Genomic DNA, 19234 nt, shown 5'->3' on the forward strand with positions numbered 1-19234 from the left:
TGAACTCTCTCTCACTACCTCTAGGGCAGGTTTGGGGTGGCATGGTAGCATAGTGGTTAGCACAATGTTTAACAGTACCAGCGGCCCAGATTCAATTCCCGCCATTGCCCATAAGGAGTTTGCACATTCTCCCTGTGATCACGTGGGTTTCCTCCAGGTGCTCCAGTTTCCTCCCATAGTCCAAAGACATAGGTTAATTGGTCATGGTAACTTGGCCCATAATTAGGCTAGGATTAAACTGGGGGATTGCTGGGTGGCGCGGTTCACAGGCCAGAAGTGTTTATTCTGCACTATATAATTATAAGTAAACAAATAAGTTTTCCACCCTTATTTAAGTGGACAGAAACCGTAAGTAATATCCTGGAACCCTCCAGAGTTACAACAGATTTCCCTACTCATACATTCCATTCTGCTTGCAACAAGGTCAACACTTAATTTGCCACCTTAGTTATTTGCTGCACCAGCATGCTAAATTTGTGAGCTTATTCTTAAAGGGCAAAAACAAATAATAAAGGGATCTAGTTTTAAGTTTTAGTTCTACGTGGTATGAGTCAGGGAAAGCTTGATGAGAAGATGCTGCAACAATGTAGATAGAGAAAACTAAATTCAGTCAGATTCTTGATCAGAATAATCCTTCAAATATAACATAAAACTTCAAATCCTGTAGAATTTTCTTTAAATACGAAGCTGCACCTTAGCTCCTTCCTCACCGGCCCCTCAAAGTGTCCGTGCCATGGGCACCTCACTGCATGCTTTAGCAGAACCCACAGATTTACATTCCAGCTATCACAGGTACTTTTCCACGACTGCCTGCAAGTGTGCCTCCCTTGAACAAGGGGACAGAAACCGTTCATAGTACTCTGGAGCTCTCCTGAGTTGCAGCAAGACTTCCCAATTTTTTTACGACATTCTCCTTGCAATAAAAGCTAACATTTCATTTGCCACCTTTGTTATGTGCTGCACCAGCATGCTAACTCTGAGAGTTTTATAAAAAGACCTTTAACTTTTTATATAGCAATATTTAATGCTTCAACGTGATTTCAATAATACTGTATTTTTCTCTTCGTCCTATGGAAGCACATAACCTCACATTTTATTTAATTACAATGCATCTGACTTTGTTTTATCCACTCAATTAGTCTATCTAAATCCTTTCAGACTTAGTATGCCCTCCTCATAGCTTCTTTCTTCACTCTTGAATCATTGTAGTAGCTCTTTTTTGATATATGCAGTATCAACAAAATGCTGATACATTCCTTTGCTACATTCCCTTCCAATGTAAAAGATCAAAGATAACCATCTGATCTTCTCTACCCTTTATATCTTCATAAAGCTTTTATTGGCTCATCAAGTGGAAAAAATACAGGGTGACTGGGAAAGAGATAGCCATGATGAGGTGAATAGTTTCATTCTATGAATCTACCAATAATTCTACTCAAAGTGATTCTGGACATGCAAGTGTATTCTTACACTGAAGGCACCAAGTCTTTTATATTTCTGCAGATTGATCAAATCTGTCTACAACTTACAAGTTACTGAATGGCACGTAACTGAAGCATCTCAGTGCTTTCCGAGTGTCAGTATCAACAGCTGTCTGCCTGAGCTTCTCTCAGGTGGCAGCTCTGCCTTTTACTGCACAATCAAATGTACCACAGAAAAGCTTAGCACAGGAATAGGTCCTCTGGCTCACAATGTTTCTGGAGTAGTGGAGGCTGAGGGGAGGTTCAACAGAAGTTTATAAAGTTGAGAGTACCTTGAGTAGAGAGCTAGCATCTTTTTTCAGGGCCAAAAATTCTAATATTAAAAGGTATGGATTTGAGGTTAGAAGGGGTAAATTCAAAGAAGACGTGTGGAGAAATTTACTTATTTTACATTGTGAGTTGTAGGTGCCTGGAATGTGTTGCCAGGAGTGGTTGCGGAATCAAGATGACAGGGAGTGAATGTAGGGATATGGACATTATGTGGACAGGGGGATTTGTTTAGTTTGGTGTTTAATTTGTTCGACATATCATTGAGAGCTGAAGGGCCTGTTCCTGTGCTGTACTGTTCTACGCTCTAATGTGTGTTCAATAACATGCTAATCCATCCATCAGAGAAATTAATCAATAACAAATACTATCAAAGACAGTTAACACTTACAACAGGAGGAGACTGAAATATATTAGGGTTGACCAATTCACTCAAATGTTGCTGTTGTCTACTCTGTTTGTCCCACTTGCCGGAGGAGGTATTACTCTGTGTTCCAGACTTCATTTCTTCTACAAGATCATCCAATCTGTAAGAAAGGCAGAGTAATTTATACTGCACAGAAGGTACCCCAAACATAAAGTCAGTAACACAAGATCAATTAACTCCACCACTAACACAGTCTAAAATAGAGTAATGTCTGAAATTGAATCACAATTCAGGCGGGAAGGGCTACATCCCAGTCACAGAAGAAAACCGATTCTTCCCTACAAATTCAAATATTTTAAAAACATCACCAGTTTGCAATAGATGGCAATGAAATCTCACACTACAAATTACCTTTATGTTCCTGCTAAAGGCCTTGCCAAAGAAGAATGGTTAAACCAGGAACGTGAGCAATTAGAAAGAATCCCTATTACTGATCCAAAAAGGGCACATCAACAAATCAAGAATATCACTGCTAAAAAGCTCCTCTGTTCTTCAGGTGGATGTTTGAAAGCAAAGGACGGTACCATTATCATGGAAAAAGATGAGATTATGAACAGATGGACTTAGTATATTCAGGAATTGTCTGAAGATGGTCGAGGGGAAAAACCAGAAATTAAGAAGAACATTGAAGGTTCAAATATTTTAAAATCTGAAGTTCGTAATGCAATAAATAAGATGAAGAAAGGAAAGGCAAGCAGGTCCTGATGAATTAGTAATAGAACAAATTATCACCCTTGAAGATTATGGAATTGAAAAACTTACTGATTTAATCAATGATGTTTAAGAGACTAGAATAATACCAGAAGAGATGGAAAAACATCAGTATTTATCACTCTTCCTAAGAAACCTGGAGCAATAGAATGTGAGTTACATAGGACCATAAGTCTAATGAGTCATATCACTAAGATACTTCTAAGAATTTTGATGACAAGAGCTAAAAGTAAGATAGAAGCTGAAATAGGTAAAGAACAATGTGGTTTTGTGAAAGACAAAGGTACAAGAAACACAGTATCGATGTTAAGGATACTATCAGAACGAGCTATTCAAGTGCAAAAAGATTTGTTTGTTTTATCAATTATACAAAACCATTTGATAAAGTGAAACACAATTAAGTTATTCAAAATATTGCAGGAAACTCTAGACCTAGATTCGAAAGACCTCCGCCTAATCAGAAATCTGTACTGGGAACAAACTGCCGCTATAAGAATAGATGGAGAAGTGAGTCAGTTTACGAAAATCAAGAGAGGCGTTAGACAAGGGTGTGTTCTCTCCCGTTTTGTTTAACGTGTACAGTGAAACAACATTACAAAAAAATCAGAGACATCTTGGGAATCAAACTTGGCGGTGAAAACATCAATAATTTTAGATGTGCGGATGACACTGTGTTAATTGCAAGTACGGAGGAAGAACTACAAAACTTAATTGATATAGTTGTTGAAGAGAATGCAAAAATGGGTCTATCAATTGCAAAAAGACAGAATGTACGGTGATATCCAAAAAGAAGGAGAATCCCATCTGCAGTCTGAGAATAAACGGGGAAGACATAAAACAAGTACAGAAGTTTTGCTTCTTAGGAAGCTGGGTGGCATCAGATGGCAAGTGCGACATGGACATCAAAAGAAGAATAGGGATGGCAAAAGACACCTTTACGAGAATGAAGAGTATACTGACCAACACTAAACTAGGCATGACAACCCGCTTCAGAACACTGAAATGTTACATTTATCCAGTTATGTTATATGGATCAGAATGTTGGACAATATCTAGTAACATGAGGAAACGAATTGAAGCAGCAGAGATGTGGTTTTTGAGGAGGATGCAAAGAATATCATGGACGAAATGAATATCTAATGAGGGTGTTATGAACAGAGCAAGCACGAAAAGAGAAATAATGTATGAGATCATGAAAAGGCAACGTGACTTCGTTGGCCATGTGATTAGGAAAGAGGAGTTAGAATACACGTTAATTATGGGAAAGATTGAAGGGAAGAAAGCAAGAGGAAGACAAAGACAAATGATGATGGCGACAGCAGCCAGAGAACTGGAAATGAATACCAATGAATTGATCCACTTGACCCAAAACAGGAGTGTGTGGGCCATGGCAGTCAAAGCTCAAACTGGGCATGGCACCTGATGATGATGAAAGGCCTTGACTTAGATTTCAAGGTAACCTAGCCAGAACCATGGTCCTTGGAGTGGCAGAGTTCTAGAGATCTCTCCTTTCTTAGAAGCTTGACCTATGGAGACACGGCTAACCTGGTCTATACAACATTTGGAAGCTTGCTGTACACACGTTGCCTGCTGCGTTTTGCATCGCACAACAATTACATTTCATTATCATTTCACAAGATGGAAAGCACTTTGAAATGCCGAGAAAAGATTTTTGTTTTGTTTTATAAAGGCAAATTTTTCTTTCTTCCAATAAATCATTGACCTTGCTTAATCATCAGGATTACTCTGGGTGCCAAAAACCACAGAGAAAGAGCAGGGACTAATATAATGTTTAGTAAGTACCTGGACTGAGCTGCCAGAGGAGGTGATTGAGGCAGGTACAATAGCAACATTTAAGAGGCATTTAAAAAGGTAATTGGAGGGTTAGGAGCCAAATGCAGACAATTAGACAGCAGGGGGGATGCGATGCTGTGGTTGGCTTGGACCAGTTGGGCCAAACGGTTTCAATGCTGTATTAATCTACAACTGAAATCTCCTGGGCACACTAAGCAGAAAGGCCTCTCAGCTTTATCGGTCAAGGACTTCTAAAATGTATTCACAAACACCAACAAATTGGCAGCTGTTTACTTGCATTGCAGTATTATTCAATCATATCTGAAATATAATAGATACCAATTCCACTGCACAGTATCTTGTGAATGAATAGGAGTCTGCAAATATATGCTCTGTTACAACAAGAACTGTCATTATGATTGCTCAGCTTCCTGTGAAAGAATTACAGATAACATCATCTCAAACTATCACAGTCTAAAATTGAGTTACTGTCCCAGACCTGCAGTCACCGAAATCAATACATCCTCTCAGTACCAAGCAGTCTCTATGAATCAGCTCTAAATCCCATCACACTGTAACAAGTAGGGTAATCAATGGGTCTTCAGCTCATCAGAGGTTAAGACTGTCAATTCAATGCACTCCTTTTTATTTGAGCAAGAGATCACACACCATGAGTGAGTCAGCTACTTTTGATCCCCTTCAAGGATGTAATCTGGTAATCCAGCCAACAGTTAGAATATCTAGTTAGGCAACTAAATGTTCTGCAATTGGTTCATTACTTTTCACAGATCCTTTTGAACTTCCAATTAGTTTGCACATTCATGGATGCATTGCTATAAGTAAAATGTTTTCCAACACTGCTTCAGAGTTCAATTAAAAGACTGGCGAAAATTTGTACAAAGGCCATCCAGTGATTAATCCAGGAGAATTCACTCCTCACTTAATCTCACTTTATGCAAATTTGACCTGAGGTGGGATGAACAAAGGTGTGCTCATTCTTTTTGGTTTTGTGATGCAGAAATTGTGATGTTCACTGAAATCATGCACAATCTATCTTAATGCTCCATGAGCACAGTTTTGCTACTGATCTCTCATGGATGCATAAATTAAGTTAACAAGAAAATAAATCAACTGGTGGTTCATACCAAGAATTTTATCATGACATCAATTCCTTCCCAGATTAATTAGTACTCTCCATTCTATTCTGGCTTGAAAAGAATGATTACTTAGTCTTGTGGGGATGCAAGGTACCCTAGCCAATTCCAGCCTTGTCTTCACCTTCCATAATACTTTTGGGTTACCCGTCAGGAGTGGATAGCATGATTAACTTCTAAATTCCTTACCAAAAGCTCTCAACATAACTGATGTCTGGCTGCTTCCTGTCCAGCTGTTAAGTCACAATTGAAAATTCAAAGTAAATTATCAAAGTACATATACAATCCTGAGATTCACTGTCTTGCGGGTATACTCAATAAATTTTTAGAATAATAACCATAACAGAATCAATGAAAGACCAACTTGGGTGTTCAACCAGTGTGCAAATAACCAATGTGAAAGAAATAATAATAAATAAATAAGCAATAAATATCCAGAATGTGAGATAAAGAGTCTTTCAAAGTAAGCTACAACCAGAGGTATTCCTAACTTGCAGGCCACGTTTACTAAACTCTTGGTGTTAACTAAAGTCAAGTAACGTCTTGCAGCACATTAACAGACCTGTCAATCCACCATATCCACAAAGTCAACCTGGCTCATTAACTTCCTTCAGGGAAAGACTATGTGCTAAATAACCTCCCTGATTCCATCTGCTATTCTGACTCCAGTTTACTAGTGTAGTTGCTCACCAAAAGCTCCTTCTCAACGGTGTTTTTCAACCCACACAAACCTGCTATAGTACTGATCCAATGATCCTTCTTCTTCAAAGATTTGTCTTCCAGCAAAGTCTATTGTGATCTTCTTTGTTCGACGGGATGCATGTCGCAACTCTCTCAATTCTTCTTCTTTCTTGCGTAATGCCTCTCGTTCCTGTTTGGAGAGCCATTGGTTTGTATCTGCCGCAAAGTAATCAGACTCATCGTCAATGACCTGGGTGCGACGAGCACTAGAAGAGAAGAAAAGATTCTGTCAGTGAAGCAGAATTCATCAGACAATTTTTAAGTAAGTGTTAATGTATTCTGAAGCACACAAGGTCAACTCTTATCCTGAATCTATTTTAGTGCTGTGCTCAATCACCTACATGGGATTCATATATGAAAATTCTCTTTCTTGCTCTCAACTCCTTCTATGGTCTCACAGTACCCAATGATAATATCCCCTTTAGCCCCACAACCCTTAGATCTCTATTTAAATGCTCATATCTCTGAAGGAGACGAGAAGGCATACCAGGAGTGAGATATACCAGCTAGTTGAGTGGTGCCACAGCAACAACTTTGACCCAATGTCAGTAAGATGAAACAGCTGATTGTGGACTTCAGGAAGGGTAAGATGAGGGAACACAAACTAATCCTCATAGATTGATCAGAAGTGAAGAAAGTGAGCAACTTCAAGTTCTTGGGTGTCAAGATCTCTGAACATCTAACCTGGTTCCAACATATTGATGCAGCCATAAAGAAGGCAAGACAATGGCTATATTTCGTCAAGAGTTTGAAGACATTTGGTTTGTCACCTAAAACACTCAAAAGCTTTATGGATGTACCATGGAGAGCATTCTGACTGGCTGCATCACTGTCTGGTATGGAAGGCTACCGCACAGGACCGAAAGAAGCTACAGAAAGCTGTAAAATTAGTCAGCTCCATCTTGGGTACTAGCCTCTGTAGTATCCAAGACATCTTCAAGGAGCGGTGCCTCAGAAAGGGGACATCCATTTTTAAGGACCTCCAGCACCCAGGGCATGCTCTTTTCTCATCATTACCATCAGAAAGGAGGTACAGAAGCCTGAAGGCAAACACTCAGCAATTCAGGAACAGTTTCTTCCCCCCTGCCAACCAATTTCTAAATGGATATTGAACCCATGAACTCTACCTCACTTATTTTTAGTGTATTTCTATTTTGCACTATTTTTAATCTAAATATTTAATATAGATATCTACTTACTGTAATTGATTTACTTATTGTTTTCTTTCCATATTATCAAGTATTGGATTGTACTGCTGCTGCTAAGTTAGCAAATTTCATGACACATGATAATAAACTTGATTCTGAAATTTTCTTCTCTCAGCACACCTGATTTCCAACAATCCACTATTGATGAATATACCTCATTTTACCTTTGGAAGCTGGAATACCACCATCCCTTATTTAAAATAGTTCTCTTTCCACCCACCCTCTTTTCCTTTAATATACCCCATAAAGCCCTGCTCTTTAACTCAGCCTTTGGCCACTAATAAATACAGTTCACAACAAATTGAGTTTGACAGTGTTCTATAATGTTATGTAATTTTCTTTATTATGTGAATAAATGTTATATAAATGCATTTTTAAAAAGTTCCTGGCTAAGCCTCAATACACTTCCCAGTTCATCCTCCACATCCCAACCTTTATCCTGAACCAGCTATTCACAGAGAACTCTAGGATTCAATATCACTTATTCCTCCTCAGCAGGCAACAAACATGGCTAGGAAACAAACCTGTTTCCTCAACCTTAAACCCATCGGGCGGTGGAGGGGGGGGAGGAGTTGGAAATCCAATAAAACAATAGGAATATAATGAAACTCATTCACATACAAATCATCACCACTTCTGAATAACATGGTATCAATTCCTCCCACAACAGAAAAGAGGCTGAACGCATGAGGTAGGTTTGCAGATGTTACAAAAATTGGTGGTGCTATGGATAGCGAGGCAGGTGTTTACAGTTACAACATAATATAAATCAGCTGGAAATTTGGGCAGAGCAAGTACAAATAGAACTTAATTCTGACAAATACAGGAAGACATATTTGAGAATGCACACAAGAGTACGACGTGCAAGTAAACGGTAGGGTGCTAAGAGAGCTGATGAGCAATGGGACCTTAGTGTACAAGTTCACTGACCTCTGAAGATGGGAGCACAGGTGACAAGATGGTGAAGAAAGTATATAAAATGCTTGACCAGAAATCAGGACTGATGCAGCACCTTGACATGAAATTTCATCAGTAGCTTCTCGACACCCTCACCCACAGACACAGCACAACTCGTTGAGTTCCTCCTGCAATTTTTTCCTTGCTCCATATTCCAACAACTTTAATCTCTTGAGTCTCATCAGAGTTGCTTGTCCACAGTGATTGTGGCTTAGAGTACAAAAGCTGGGACACTGGGTTAAAACTTCATAAAACATTGGTTTGGCCTGGACTACTGTGTGCAGTTTTGGTTGCTACACTATAGGAAGGACATGGTTGCACTGAGAAGATGCAGGTCAGATTGCTGGGAAGTTGCTTGGAACATTCCATTTACACGGAGAGACTGGATAGGCTGGGCTTGTTTTCCCAGGAGCAGAAGAGGCTGAAAGGTGACCTGAAAGAGGTATGAAAGATTATGAGAGGGAGACATGGGGTTGATAGCAAAAATTGTTTTACCCAAGTTGAAACAAGAGACCATATGTTTAAAGTGAGAGGTAGGAAGTTCAGAGGGGACCTGGGTGGGGGGTGGATTTTAAAACAGCTCAATGACTGACTTTTAAGTAGGTTGATTTAGTGGAGTACTTGTATGGTGCCCTTCTGCATGAATACACTCAGTCTGACAATGGAACCACAATCTAGGCGCTCCAGGAAACTGAGTCAGAGTGATACAGCACAGAAATAGGCCTTTCAGCCCATTACGTTCTATCAAGCACCCACTTACACTAGTCCTACATTAATGCTCTTTTATTATCCCACCATTTCCATCAATTCCCATGCCTTTACCACTCACCTATGCATTCAGTCATTTACAGGATAATAAACTTACCAACACTAAACACCTCTGGGATGTGGAGGAAAAGATGCAAATGCCACACAGACGGCACTAGAGGCCTGGTTTGAGCCTAAGCTGCGGTAACTGTGAGGCAGCAGCTGTACTATCTATGCCACTGTACAACCCAAGGAGAAGAAGAGATGGCAAACAGGCAACTAATAGCAGGTTATCTGCCTTTGCACCTCTTCCCGCCAGTCAAGGAAACAATCTTTTACTTAGATGTTACCTTGGACTCCAGGTGAAACAGCTGCACCTGAAAGAAGTTAGTGTACTGCATTCACTGCTCACCACATTCACTTGTCTACAGTGCAGGCTGAATGACTGCTTTGCACAATGCTCTGTTCTGTCTGCATGGCAATCCTGAGCCTCTGGTCACCAGTCCCTTTATCTAACTCCCACTCTAACCTTTTTGACCTCTGCTTCCCAAAGACCTCTTGTAAGGCCCAAAACAAGCTTGAGGAACAGCAAATCAATTTCCATCTGAGCAGGTCATTGCTTTTAGGACTTAATATTAAATTTAACAATATCCAATAATCTCCCTACAGATGTGGTAGCGCTTCTCAGATTCAATTTCTTCCTTATTTTCCACCTCTTTGGTCAGTTTTTAAAAGAAACCATTACCATGACAACTCTGGTCTACGTCATATCACAGACATTGCATCCACTTTCTCTACCCTTCTGCTCCCTACAACCTATGAGATGCTTGTTCATTGAGTTTACGCTGTAAGGAAGAGCCCTTGACTTGAAACATTGACTCTTTCTCTACTACCATGATGCTGCTTGGCTTGCAGAGTGCTTCTACCATTTTCTGTTTTTTTTATGATTACGGAAGGGATGAAAGATTCACTATACAAAGAGAATCTTCATGGAAATCAGAATCAGAATTGCTTACACACAAAGCTCTCTACAGAGAGCGTAGTGAGCAGCATACACAGAGAATCTGTGCGCCAGCCTTTAGACTAACAGCACAAAAATGCATAATGTTCAGCCACTTCCAATAACCAAGATGACTGCATCAATAATCCATTGTAAAGTTGCTTCTTCTTTAAAAAGCTTGAATAAATATCACTCCAAATGTTGAACATAGAATAGAATTAGAATATTCACTATACAAAACAATTTCCTTATCTATTTACATTATAGTGGATCAATATCTCAAATCCAACCTCGCTCCACATCCTTTAATACATCAAGATTTCTTAATAAGGTTTTTAAGGAATTCATTGATCTCAGCTTAAGACCTTTTAACACTACCTTTCCTATTAAAAATGCTTCCTAATATCACTCATAATCATCCAGTTTTAAGAGCATGTTGCCCTATACTGGGTGTTTAATAGAGAATCTGGTTTCTTCGTCTGTATATTCAGTCAAATCTTTTAATTATTTCTAATACTTCAGTCAGACTACCATGATTTAATCGAGGCTCAAGGGAACCCACTGAGTTTTTGAAAACCCTCCTTGTATTTTATTCCTTTCAGTCGCAGTGTAATTCCAATGAATAAACTCAAGAGATTTGCAGATGCTGGATATCCAGAGGAACACACACAAAATGCTGGAGGCACTCAACAGGTCAAGCAGCATCTATGGAAAGGAATAAAGAATCGACAATTCAGGCCAAGACCCTTCATCAGCACTGGAAAAGAAGGGGGATGAATCCAATGAATCTGTGATGTAACATCTTCAAAGGCCATTATATCCAAATGAGATATGGTGACCAAAAATGACCAGATACTCCAGATGCATAACCACTGGATCTATTAACTAACGAGAGTTTTAATTCCTACACTATTATCCAGATAGCATTTTTATGATCCTCTCAATAACTTCAGTCACAAAACTACTATGAGAATGTTTGAGTTAATTGTAACATTTGCAGAAGTTTAATCATATTTTTGATTCAAATTGCTCAATGAGACAGAGACTGTGTTGTGCTCTTCCTCTTACCTGGTTTTATCATACTCCAACAGTTTGTCTTTGTGTTTAATGGCTTTCTCTAGCCCAGCCTTCAGAACCACTTCTTGGTGGGGCAGCAGGTCCCTCTCAAAGGTATCAGGATTCACTGACACATCTGAACCTAAAAGAATCCAACAGGTTTCAAATTCCGCCCTCATGACATATCCATAGCAAAGCATCTGGAACAAGTTAATGCCATTATAGTGTTCTTGTAGAGTTCCATGTTTGGTGACTGACCAAGGAGCAACAAGATAAAAAAAAAATCATTACCAGATTGCTAAGCGAAGAAATGTTTCCATAAGGTATTTTAGAGTCTGCTGATGTATCTAATGAAAGCCTTTGAAACAAAATAACTTGGGTAGAATACCATTAAAGGTTGTGGAAATTTTGGAGGAAGATTCAGTAGATCATCCTCCATAATTTCCACCATCTTCAATGGTGGAGGTTGGTGAAATGGAAGGAGAGGACAACTCAGAAGGGATGTTAGGCCAAAAGGCCTGTCTCTGTGCTATTACTCCACAATAAGGATACCCCTATCCATGTTCTGGTCGAGATTTTGTGTTTCTAATAAAAACATTGTTCAACTTCATTTGCAATTTAAGACTACGCCCATGCAATTTAAAGCCAATGAAGTAAAATCATTGTAATAATGTAGAAATACTTTGGCACATAGTAAGCTCACACAAACTAAGCAGAACTGCAATGCAATCACGAGCAGATCATCAGTTTTAGTGATGTTGCCTGAGGAATTACAATCTGGTCAGGAAGTACTGGATCTTTTGCTTTACAGTGCCCAACAGAGAAGACAGACCAGGCTTAAGTACACAATCCACTCCAATGAGTAGCACCTTCAACAGTGTAGCAGTCACACAGCATCGTTGAAAGGCTGGCTGGCAACTCCCAAGGTATTTGAGGAAAACAGCTGCTTTGCCTACGACGATTAGTTAAGATTTGCATATAGGCTGTTTAGTCAAACTTCTGGAGGAACTGAAACCTTGCACATCTTCAGAAGCATTGCACCCTCTAAGCTGCATGGGCGTGCAGTCTGACATTGTTTACTTATGTTGTGAGTTGTGGTTTGTGTTTTGTTTGATGTGCACACTACAGAAAAAAAAAACATTTTAAGTACCGCGCAGTTTTCAGGCTGTGTTAAAATTTCTTGCTCAGAGCAATGGTTGGTCCGTGAAGCTGGGAACGTTGCTCAGAAGTGTAGAAGTTAGACCACTGTAGTACATTGATCGGGCTAATTCACTGCACTACAGTTTTCCAATACGCTGAAGTACAAGACTAACTGCCTTCCAATCTTCCCTGTCATCCAGAGCTTATTTATTCATTGTTTAACAATCAATAACTTCACTTTGAAATATCAGGTCTCACTTAAAAACTGCAATACATGGTGGAAGTGACATTATTGATGCTTGGAAAGTATTTAAAGTTAGCTAAATGACAAAATATGATAAACACTGCAACCATTCCACTGCTGGGAAGGGAGGTTGAGAAATGTAGGTTGTCCCAAGTAATCACCATTCCAGGGAATTAATTTAGTTGCCAAGGTGAGTAATCTTTCAGTTGTGCTCAATTCACCATGGGGAGTAGCTCAGCTGAGGCTTGACACTTTACCAAGACGGACACACTGTGGAATTAATCCACATCGTGCAGCTTGTTACAGCAATCAGTAAGTAACTGGCACCCACTGACTTCACAGCGGACAGTACAAACTTTATTCACTGTACGAACCTTTTACTGCACTAAACAAACCTGCACTGTTAACAGACAAGAGTTCAAAATATTGAAGGAAAATGGCAAACAGTTGACACAATGCTCATTAAATGGACAAAAACAAAAACCCAGAAGAATCAGTGCTGATGTAAAGAACATGCAGCAGTCAGCAGAGGAACAGCCTTGGGCCTACAATAAACGTGCCAACACTGATGCCAATTTAAACAGCACATTGACCTGCAATTGGTCTAAATCCCTCTATACCCTGCCTGGTCATGCACCTGTCTAAATGCATCTTGAATGTTACTATCGTATCTGCTTCCACTACCTCCACTGACAGCAGGTTCCAGGCATTTACCCTAGTTTGCATGGGAAAAAAAATATGCCATGCTAATCTCCTTTAAATTTTCCCTCTCTCACCGTAAAGGTATGTCCTCTAATATTTGATGTTTCCAACCTGGGAAAAAGACTCTGACTATCTACAGCTCTCACAACTTTAATGTACTTCTAACACATTGCCCTCAGCCTCTGACGCTTCAGAGAAAACAATCCAAGTTTGTCCAACCTCTCCATATAGATTCAGTAACAACTTTAACAGGACTTATAAAAACACTTGAAGGGACAATTATCTGTGGTGTTATGACAAACAAAAAATATTACTGCATCATTCAAAGATTCCACCTCAGAGCTTGAAACCAATCACTTTACTCAACAAATGAGATGAACATTTAGACAGTTAGAGAACATTCCTATCATAATAACAAGGAGCAATACCTTATATACATTACATATTCCAGGTGGGGGGTTCATCCCTACCAAAGGAGGTGTAAGGCTCTCCTTCCCTCCACTCCCCTGCAGATCACCCATGGGTAGGGCTTTGTACCTGCTTAGCCCCCCAATCAGGTCACGCGAAGCCAATGAGAACAGGTGGTAAATGATCATTTGAGCAGCTGGTGCAGATCACAGGTCCTGGTTATGCGACCGCTGACACAAGGCAGGCAATCCCTGAAGAGTATTGATAATGGCTGGGGTCACCTGTCTTGTAAAGCCACTGTCCAGAAGAAGGCAAACCACTTCTGAAGAAAAATTTGCCAAGAGCAATCAATATCAAAAAACAATGATTGCACACATCATACGACACAGCACATTGATGATGATGATAATATTATATACTATGGGCAGCACAGTAGCATAGTGGTTAGCGCAACTACTTTATAGCACCAGTGATCACAGATCAGGGTTCAATTCCCGCCACTGTGTGTAAGGAGTTTGCACATTCTCCCCGTGACTGTGTGGATTTACTCCTGGGGTCCAGATTCCGAAGATGTACAGGTTAGTGTTGGGGTTAGTAAGGTGTGGGCATGCTATGATGACGACGGAAGCATTGGGACACTTGCAGGTTGCTCCCAGCACCACCCTCGTTGATTTGATGCAAGTGATGTAATTCACTGTATATTTTGATGTACATGTGACATCATGTTCAAATTATTGTTCAATATCACAAAACTCAGCTGACAGCCGCATCTCAATTGATGGTGACATTCCAGAGTCAAGAGATCATTGGTTTAAGCTCCACTCTAGAGTCTGGAGCCCACCATCTAGGCTGACTGTACCTGGGTAGTACAGCAGTGCTAGGCGTCCTGACTTTCAGAAGGAATGTCAAATGGAGGATTTTCCTCTTGGGTAAAAATGAGAGTTGTGCTAGTCGTGTGCTATTTCACATGAACCACATAAAGATAACAGCTGCTGTTTATGTAGTAGCTCTCACATCATATAACGTCTCAAAGTGCTTTACAGAATTGCTAGCAAACAAAATCATACACCAGCTGTGCAAGGCGTAACTTGCTCAAGAGCATGGTTAAGGAGTGTCTTATGAGAAAACAGACAATAGACAATAGGTGCAGGATTAGACCATTCGGCCCTTCAAGCCAGCACCGCCATTCACTGTGATCATGGCTGATCATCCACAATCAGTGTCCAGTTCCTGCCTTATCCCCATAACCTTTGATTCCGCTATCTTTAAGAGCTCTATCCATCTCTTTCTTGAAAGCATCCAGAAACTCGGCCTCCACAGCCTTCTGGGGCAGAGCATTCCATATATCCACCACTCTCTGGGTGAAAAAGTTTTTCTTCAACTCCGTTCCAAATGGCCTACCCCTTATTCTTAAACTGTGGCCTCTCGTCTGGACTCACCCATCAGCGGGAACATGCTTCTTGCCTCCAGTGTGTCCAATCCCTTAATAATCTTATATGGTTCAATAAGATCCCCTCTCAGCCTTCTAAATTCCAAAATGAGGAAAAGAGGCTTAGAAAATTATTTGCAGATGTGGGGGATAGACAGCAGAGGATACAGTCACAAGTAGTGAAGCGATGAAGAGGCAAGATTTAAAGCAATGTTATCATGGAGACACAACAATGGAAATTATGAGCAGATTCAAACTCCTAGGAGTGCACATCTTGCGCAGCCTCTCATGGTCCCAGAACACACTACACAATCAGGAAAGCTCATCAACTCCTCTACTTTCTGAGGAGGCTGAAGAGCTCTAGACTATGCACATTTACACTCACATCACGTTAAAATGCAGTGCTCTGGACTATGCACATTTAAACTCATGTCACGCTAAAGTGCACATCACTGCTTGATACGGAAACTGCACTGGGGCGGAAAGGTAGGTTCTACAACGGGTAGTCAAAACTGCCCAAGGCATCACTAGCAATAGCCTACCCGCTATAAAAAAGGTGTCGGAAAAGGGCCAGTAACATCACGAAGGATCCCACATACCCTGCTCATGACTCTTTGTTCCACTCCTATCAGGAAGGATTATCTGTACATCCTCTATCATATTATGGACATACAATCAGCCTATGCATATAGGTTATCTTATGTATTTATTGGGCTTTAAGATTATTATCTTATCGTATTTTGCTGGTGCTCCATCGGATCCAGAGTAACAATTATTTCCTATCTCTTTTATGTTTTTGTACTGAAAATTATATTAAACAATCTTGAAAATGAATCCTAAATTGTCAGGATGGTGAAGTTTACAGCGATATGGAAGATAAAGATTAAAAGAAAATATGTTCCATTCCCTGAGAACAACATGGAAGCAGAATCTTAGCTGCAAACTGCTGGCTGGAATCCACTGTGTGACTTAACTGTTTTCAGTTCAGTTCCTGATCGAGTTGAAGGAATTGGACCTTTACAATACTAGATGCCATTTTTCCCTATCAGCCAAGGCTAAATTTAAACTTTGCTCCTGAAGTGGCCAGCACCCTTTAGTTAGAGCATTGATGGACTCAGAGGAGAGGGTGACACAACAGGTGCTGCAGCTACCATAGCTCCAGGGCTGTGGGTTTGATTTCTGCAGTGCTCTGCACTGCAGTGTGTGTAGAAGTCACATGTTGTCCCTACGACAACGTGAACTTTCTCCAGGTGCTACAGTTTCCTCCAATGCTCAGGAGCAGTGCTTTGGGGCATTGGCTATTCTAAACTGCTGCTGGCATTAGCCGATGGCAGAGGTATTGGAGGGAGTTGACCATCATGAAACAATTGGTCACAGGGAAATAAACTGATGAGTTGTTCCAAGAGCCAGCATAGATATGAGAAACCAAATGATCTCCTGTTGTATGAAAGTTTGAAATGTGAAGGAATAAGATTAAATGGATCTACCCTTTCTCAGATTTGGCATTGTGCCAGGTAAGGAGTTGCAATAAGCTAGTCTGCTGCAGAAAGCTCCAGACTCAAACTAAACCTAGCCTACCAAATGTATGTGAACATCTGCTTTAGAGATGGTTGATATCAAAATCCTTGGGGGTGTCTTGTTTATATTTACTAAATTGCAATAAGGTATATAACAGAACCATTCAACTAAATTGACACAGGCAGTAATAAAATCATCTAGAAATTCAGGTGAAGTTCTATACCAGAAAATTAGTCTAATGTGGAACTTCCCACAGGGTTTGCACAAACATAGTTAAGAGAAGTTGGATAAATACAAAGTAAGTTCAAGCCTCATACTAATCAGGGAGGTGAAGAAAAGTTGGGGAAGACTTGTGTGGAGCATGAACACCAGGAATGAACCATCAGCTCAAATGGTCTTGTCTGTAATGCAAGCTGAATGTAACATTCCCTTCCAGGACAGCAGGTTGGTGTAGACCCAGCCCGTTTCTTGACAAATGCAGTATAACAGATCAAGAACAGAACTTCTGGTCTGTATGTCCATTTCATCGATCCAATAGAGAAGAGTAATTTCAGTTGATCAGATATATAACTAACCTGCAGTTCCCATGAGTTTCTTGCGCAATTTCTGACTCTTGTTTGAGTCATGGACAAGGATCTCTTGTTCCTCTTTTGTGCAAACCTACAAGAAATACATTTGGTTAATGTTCTTCATTCTGGTACTCTTCTGTACATAAACAGGAAATTAAGACACGATTTCCCTTCTCATCAAGCTTCTGTTTGCCATGGAAAACCAAGCTTCCAACTATCCTGTCAGAGATTAATCTCAATTAACCACTCAGAAGTGAGATTCCCAACTATGCTTTCTTTCAGATGTTTAAATGAAAAACGTAAAAAATGAATACAACAAAAATCCCTGACCACAACAATGATGACTGATGCAATAATGGATTAATATTGGTCTGCTTGAGGAGTAGCTCTAAGGTAATACACCTCCCTAAATGGCAAAAACAAGTATCTTGAATCTTGTTCCCAAAGGTGGGAAAAATATAAGGAAGCATGCTGCAGAGTACAAAATAATTACAGGGACAAATGGAGGTTATACAAACACACACATTTAAAATTGAACTAGATGACTTGGCTCCTCAAACATGACCCACCATTCAATACGCTCGAGGATAATCTGCCCCAGGACTCATCTTCTTTTCTGCACCAGTTTTCCATGATGCTCAATTCCCAGATCTTTCAGAGATGCATCTACTTCCCCTTTAAATACTCACCATGATCTACCTTCACAACCTCTACATAGCAAAGAACCCCACAGATTCACCACCCTTCGTGAGAAGTAGTGCCATGTACTTCAGTTTTAAATGACTGGCCCTTATCACATAACTATGCCCCCTTGTTTGAAACTCTCCCACAAGTGGAAACATCTTAACACAGCGGTCCCCAACCACCAGGCCGCGGACCGGTACCGGGCCACAAAGCATGCGCTACCGGGCCACGAGGAAACGATATGATTTGGTGATGTGAGTCAGCTGCACCTTTCCTCATTGCCTGTCACCCACTGTTGAGCTTGAATGCACGTGAGGTCATTACCCGCACGTCATCCATGCCAGCGCGGGAAGGAGATCAACTCCTCGAGCTTGCAAATGACAGCGGGCTGAAAAGCATGTTTGACAGAACATTTCTGCTGGCATTCTGGATCAAAGTCAAGGCTAAATATCCTGAGATAGCACGGAAAACGTTGCTTCCATTTCCAACATATCTCTGCAATGAATGCAACGAAAACTAAATTGCGGAATAGACTGGACATAAGGAACCTCTTTCGAGTATCGCTGTCTCCCATCACCCCTCGATAGGACCGTCTTGTTGCAGGAAAACAAGCCCAGGGCTCCCACTGATTCAGCGATATTGGTGTGTTGCAATGATTTTATATGTTCATACGGGGAAAATATATGCTGTGTGTTTAATATCCAAACGTTACTTAAAATGTTATGATGCTATTAACTTATATAACCATATAACAATTACAGCACGGAAATAGGCCATCTCTGCCCTTCTAGTCCGTGCCGAACGCTACTCTCACCGTCCCACCGACCTGCACTCAGCCCATAACCCTCCATTCCTTTCCTGTCCATACACCTATCCAATTTTTCTTTAAATGATAATACCGAACCTGCCTCTACCACTTCTACTGGATGTTCGTTCAACACTTACTTCAAGCTCCCCTGATAATTGACTTATCACTATATTCATGAGAGGAAAATAT

At 40.4% G+C, this 19234-nt stretch overlaps 1 protein-coding gene across 1 annotated transcript in view; it reads right to left on the bottom strand.

Moving 5' to 3' along the window:
• The window catches only part of trip4 (thyroid hormone receptor interactor 4), a 108074-nt gene that overhangs the window by 65703 nt on the left and 23137 nt on the right, over nt 1-19234 (bottom strand). Inside the window, exons 5-8 of the mRNA XM_072282282.1 lie at nt 17560-17644; nt 11556-11685; nt 6566-6781; nt 2140-2275 (exon numbers count right to left, since the gene is read on the bottom strand). Coding sequence (XP_072138383.1) covers nt 2140-2275; nt 6566-6781; nt 11556-11685; nt 17560-17644 — 567 coding nt within the window. The remainder of the gene's footprint in view (nt 1-2139; nt 2276-6565; nt 6782-11555; nt 11686-17559; nt 17645-19234) is intronic.

Source organism: Mobula birostris, chromosome 18 (genome assembly GCF_030028105.1).
Source record: "Mobula birostris isolate sMobBir1 chromosome 18, sMobBir1.hap1, whole genome shotgun sequence".
NCBI lineage: Eukaryota > Metazoa > Chordata > Chondrichthyes > Myliobatiformes > Myliobatidae > Mobula > Mobula birostris.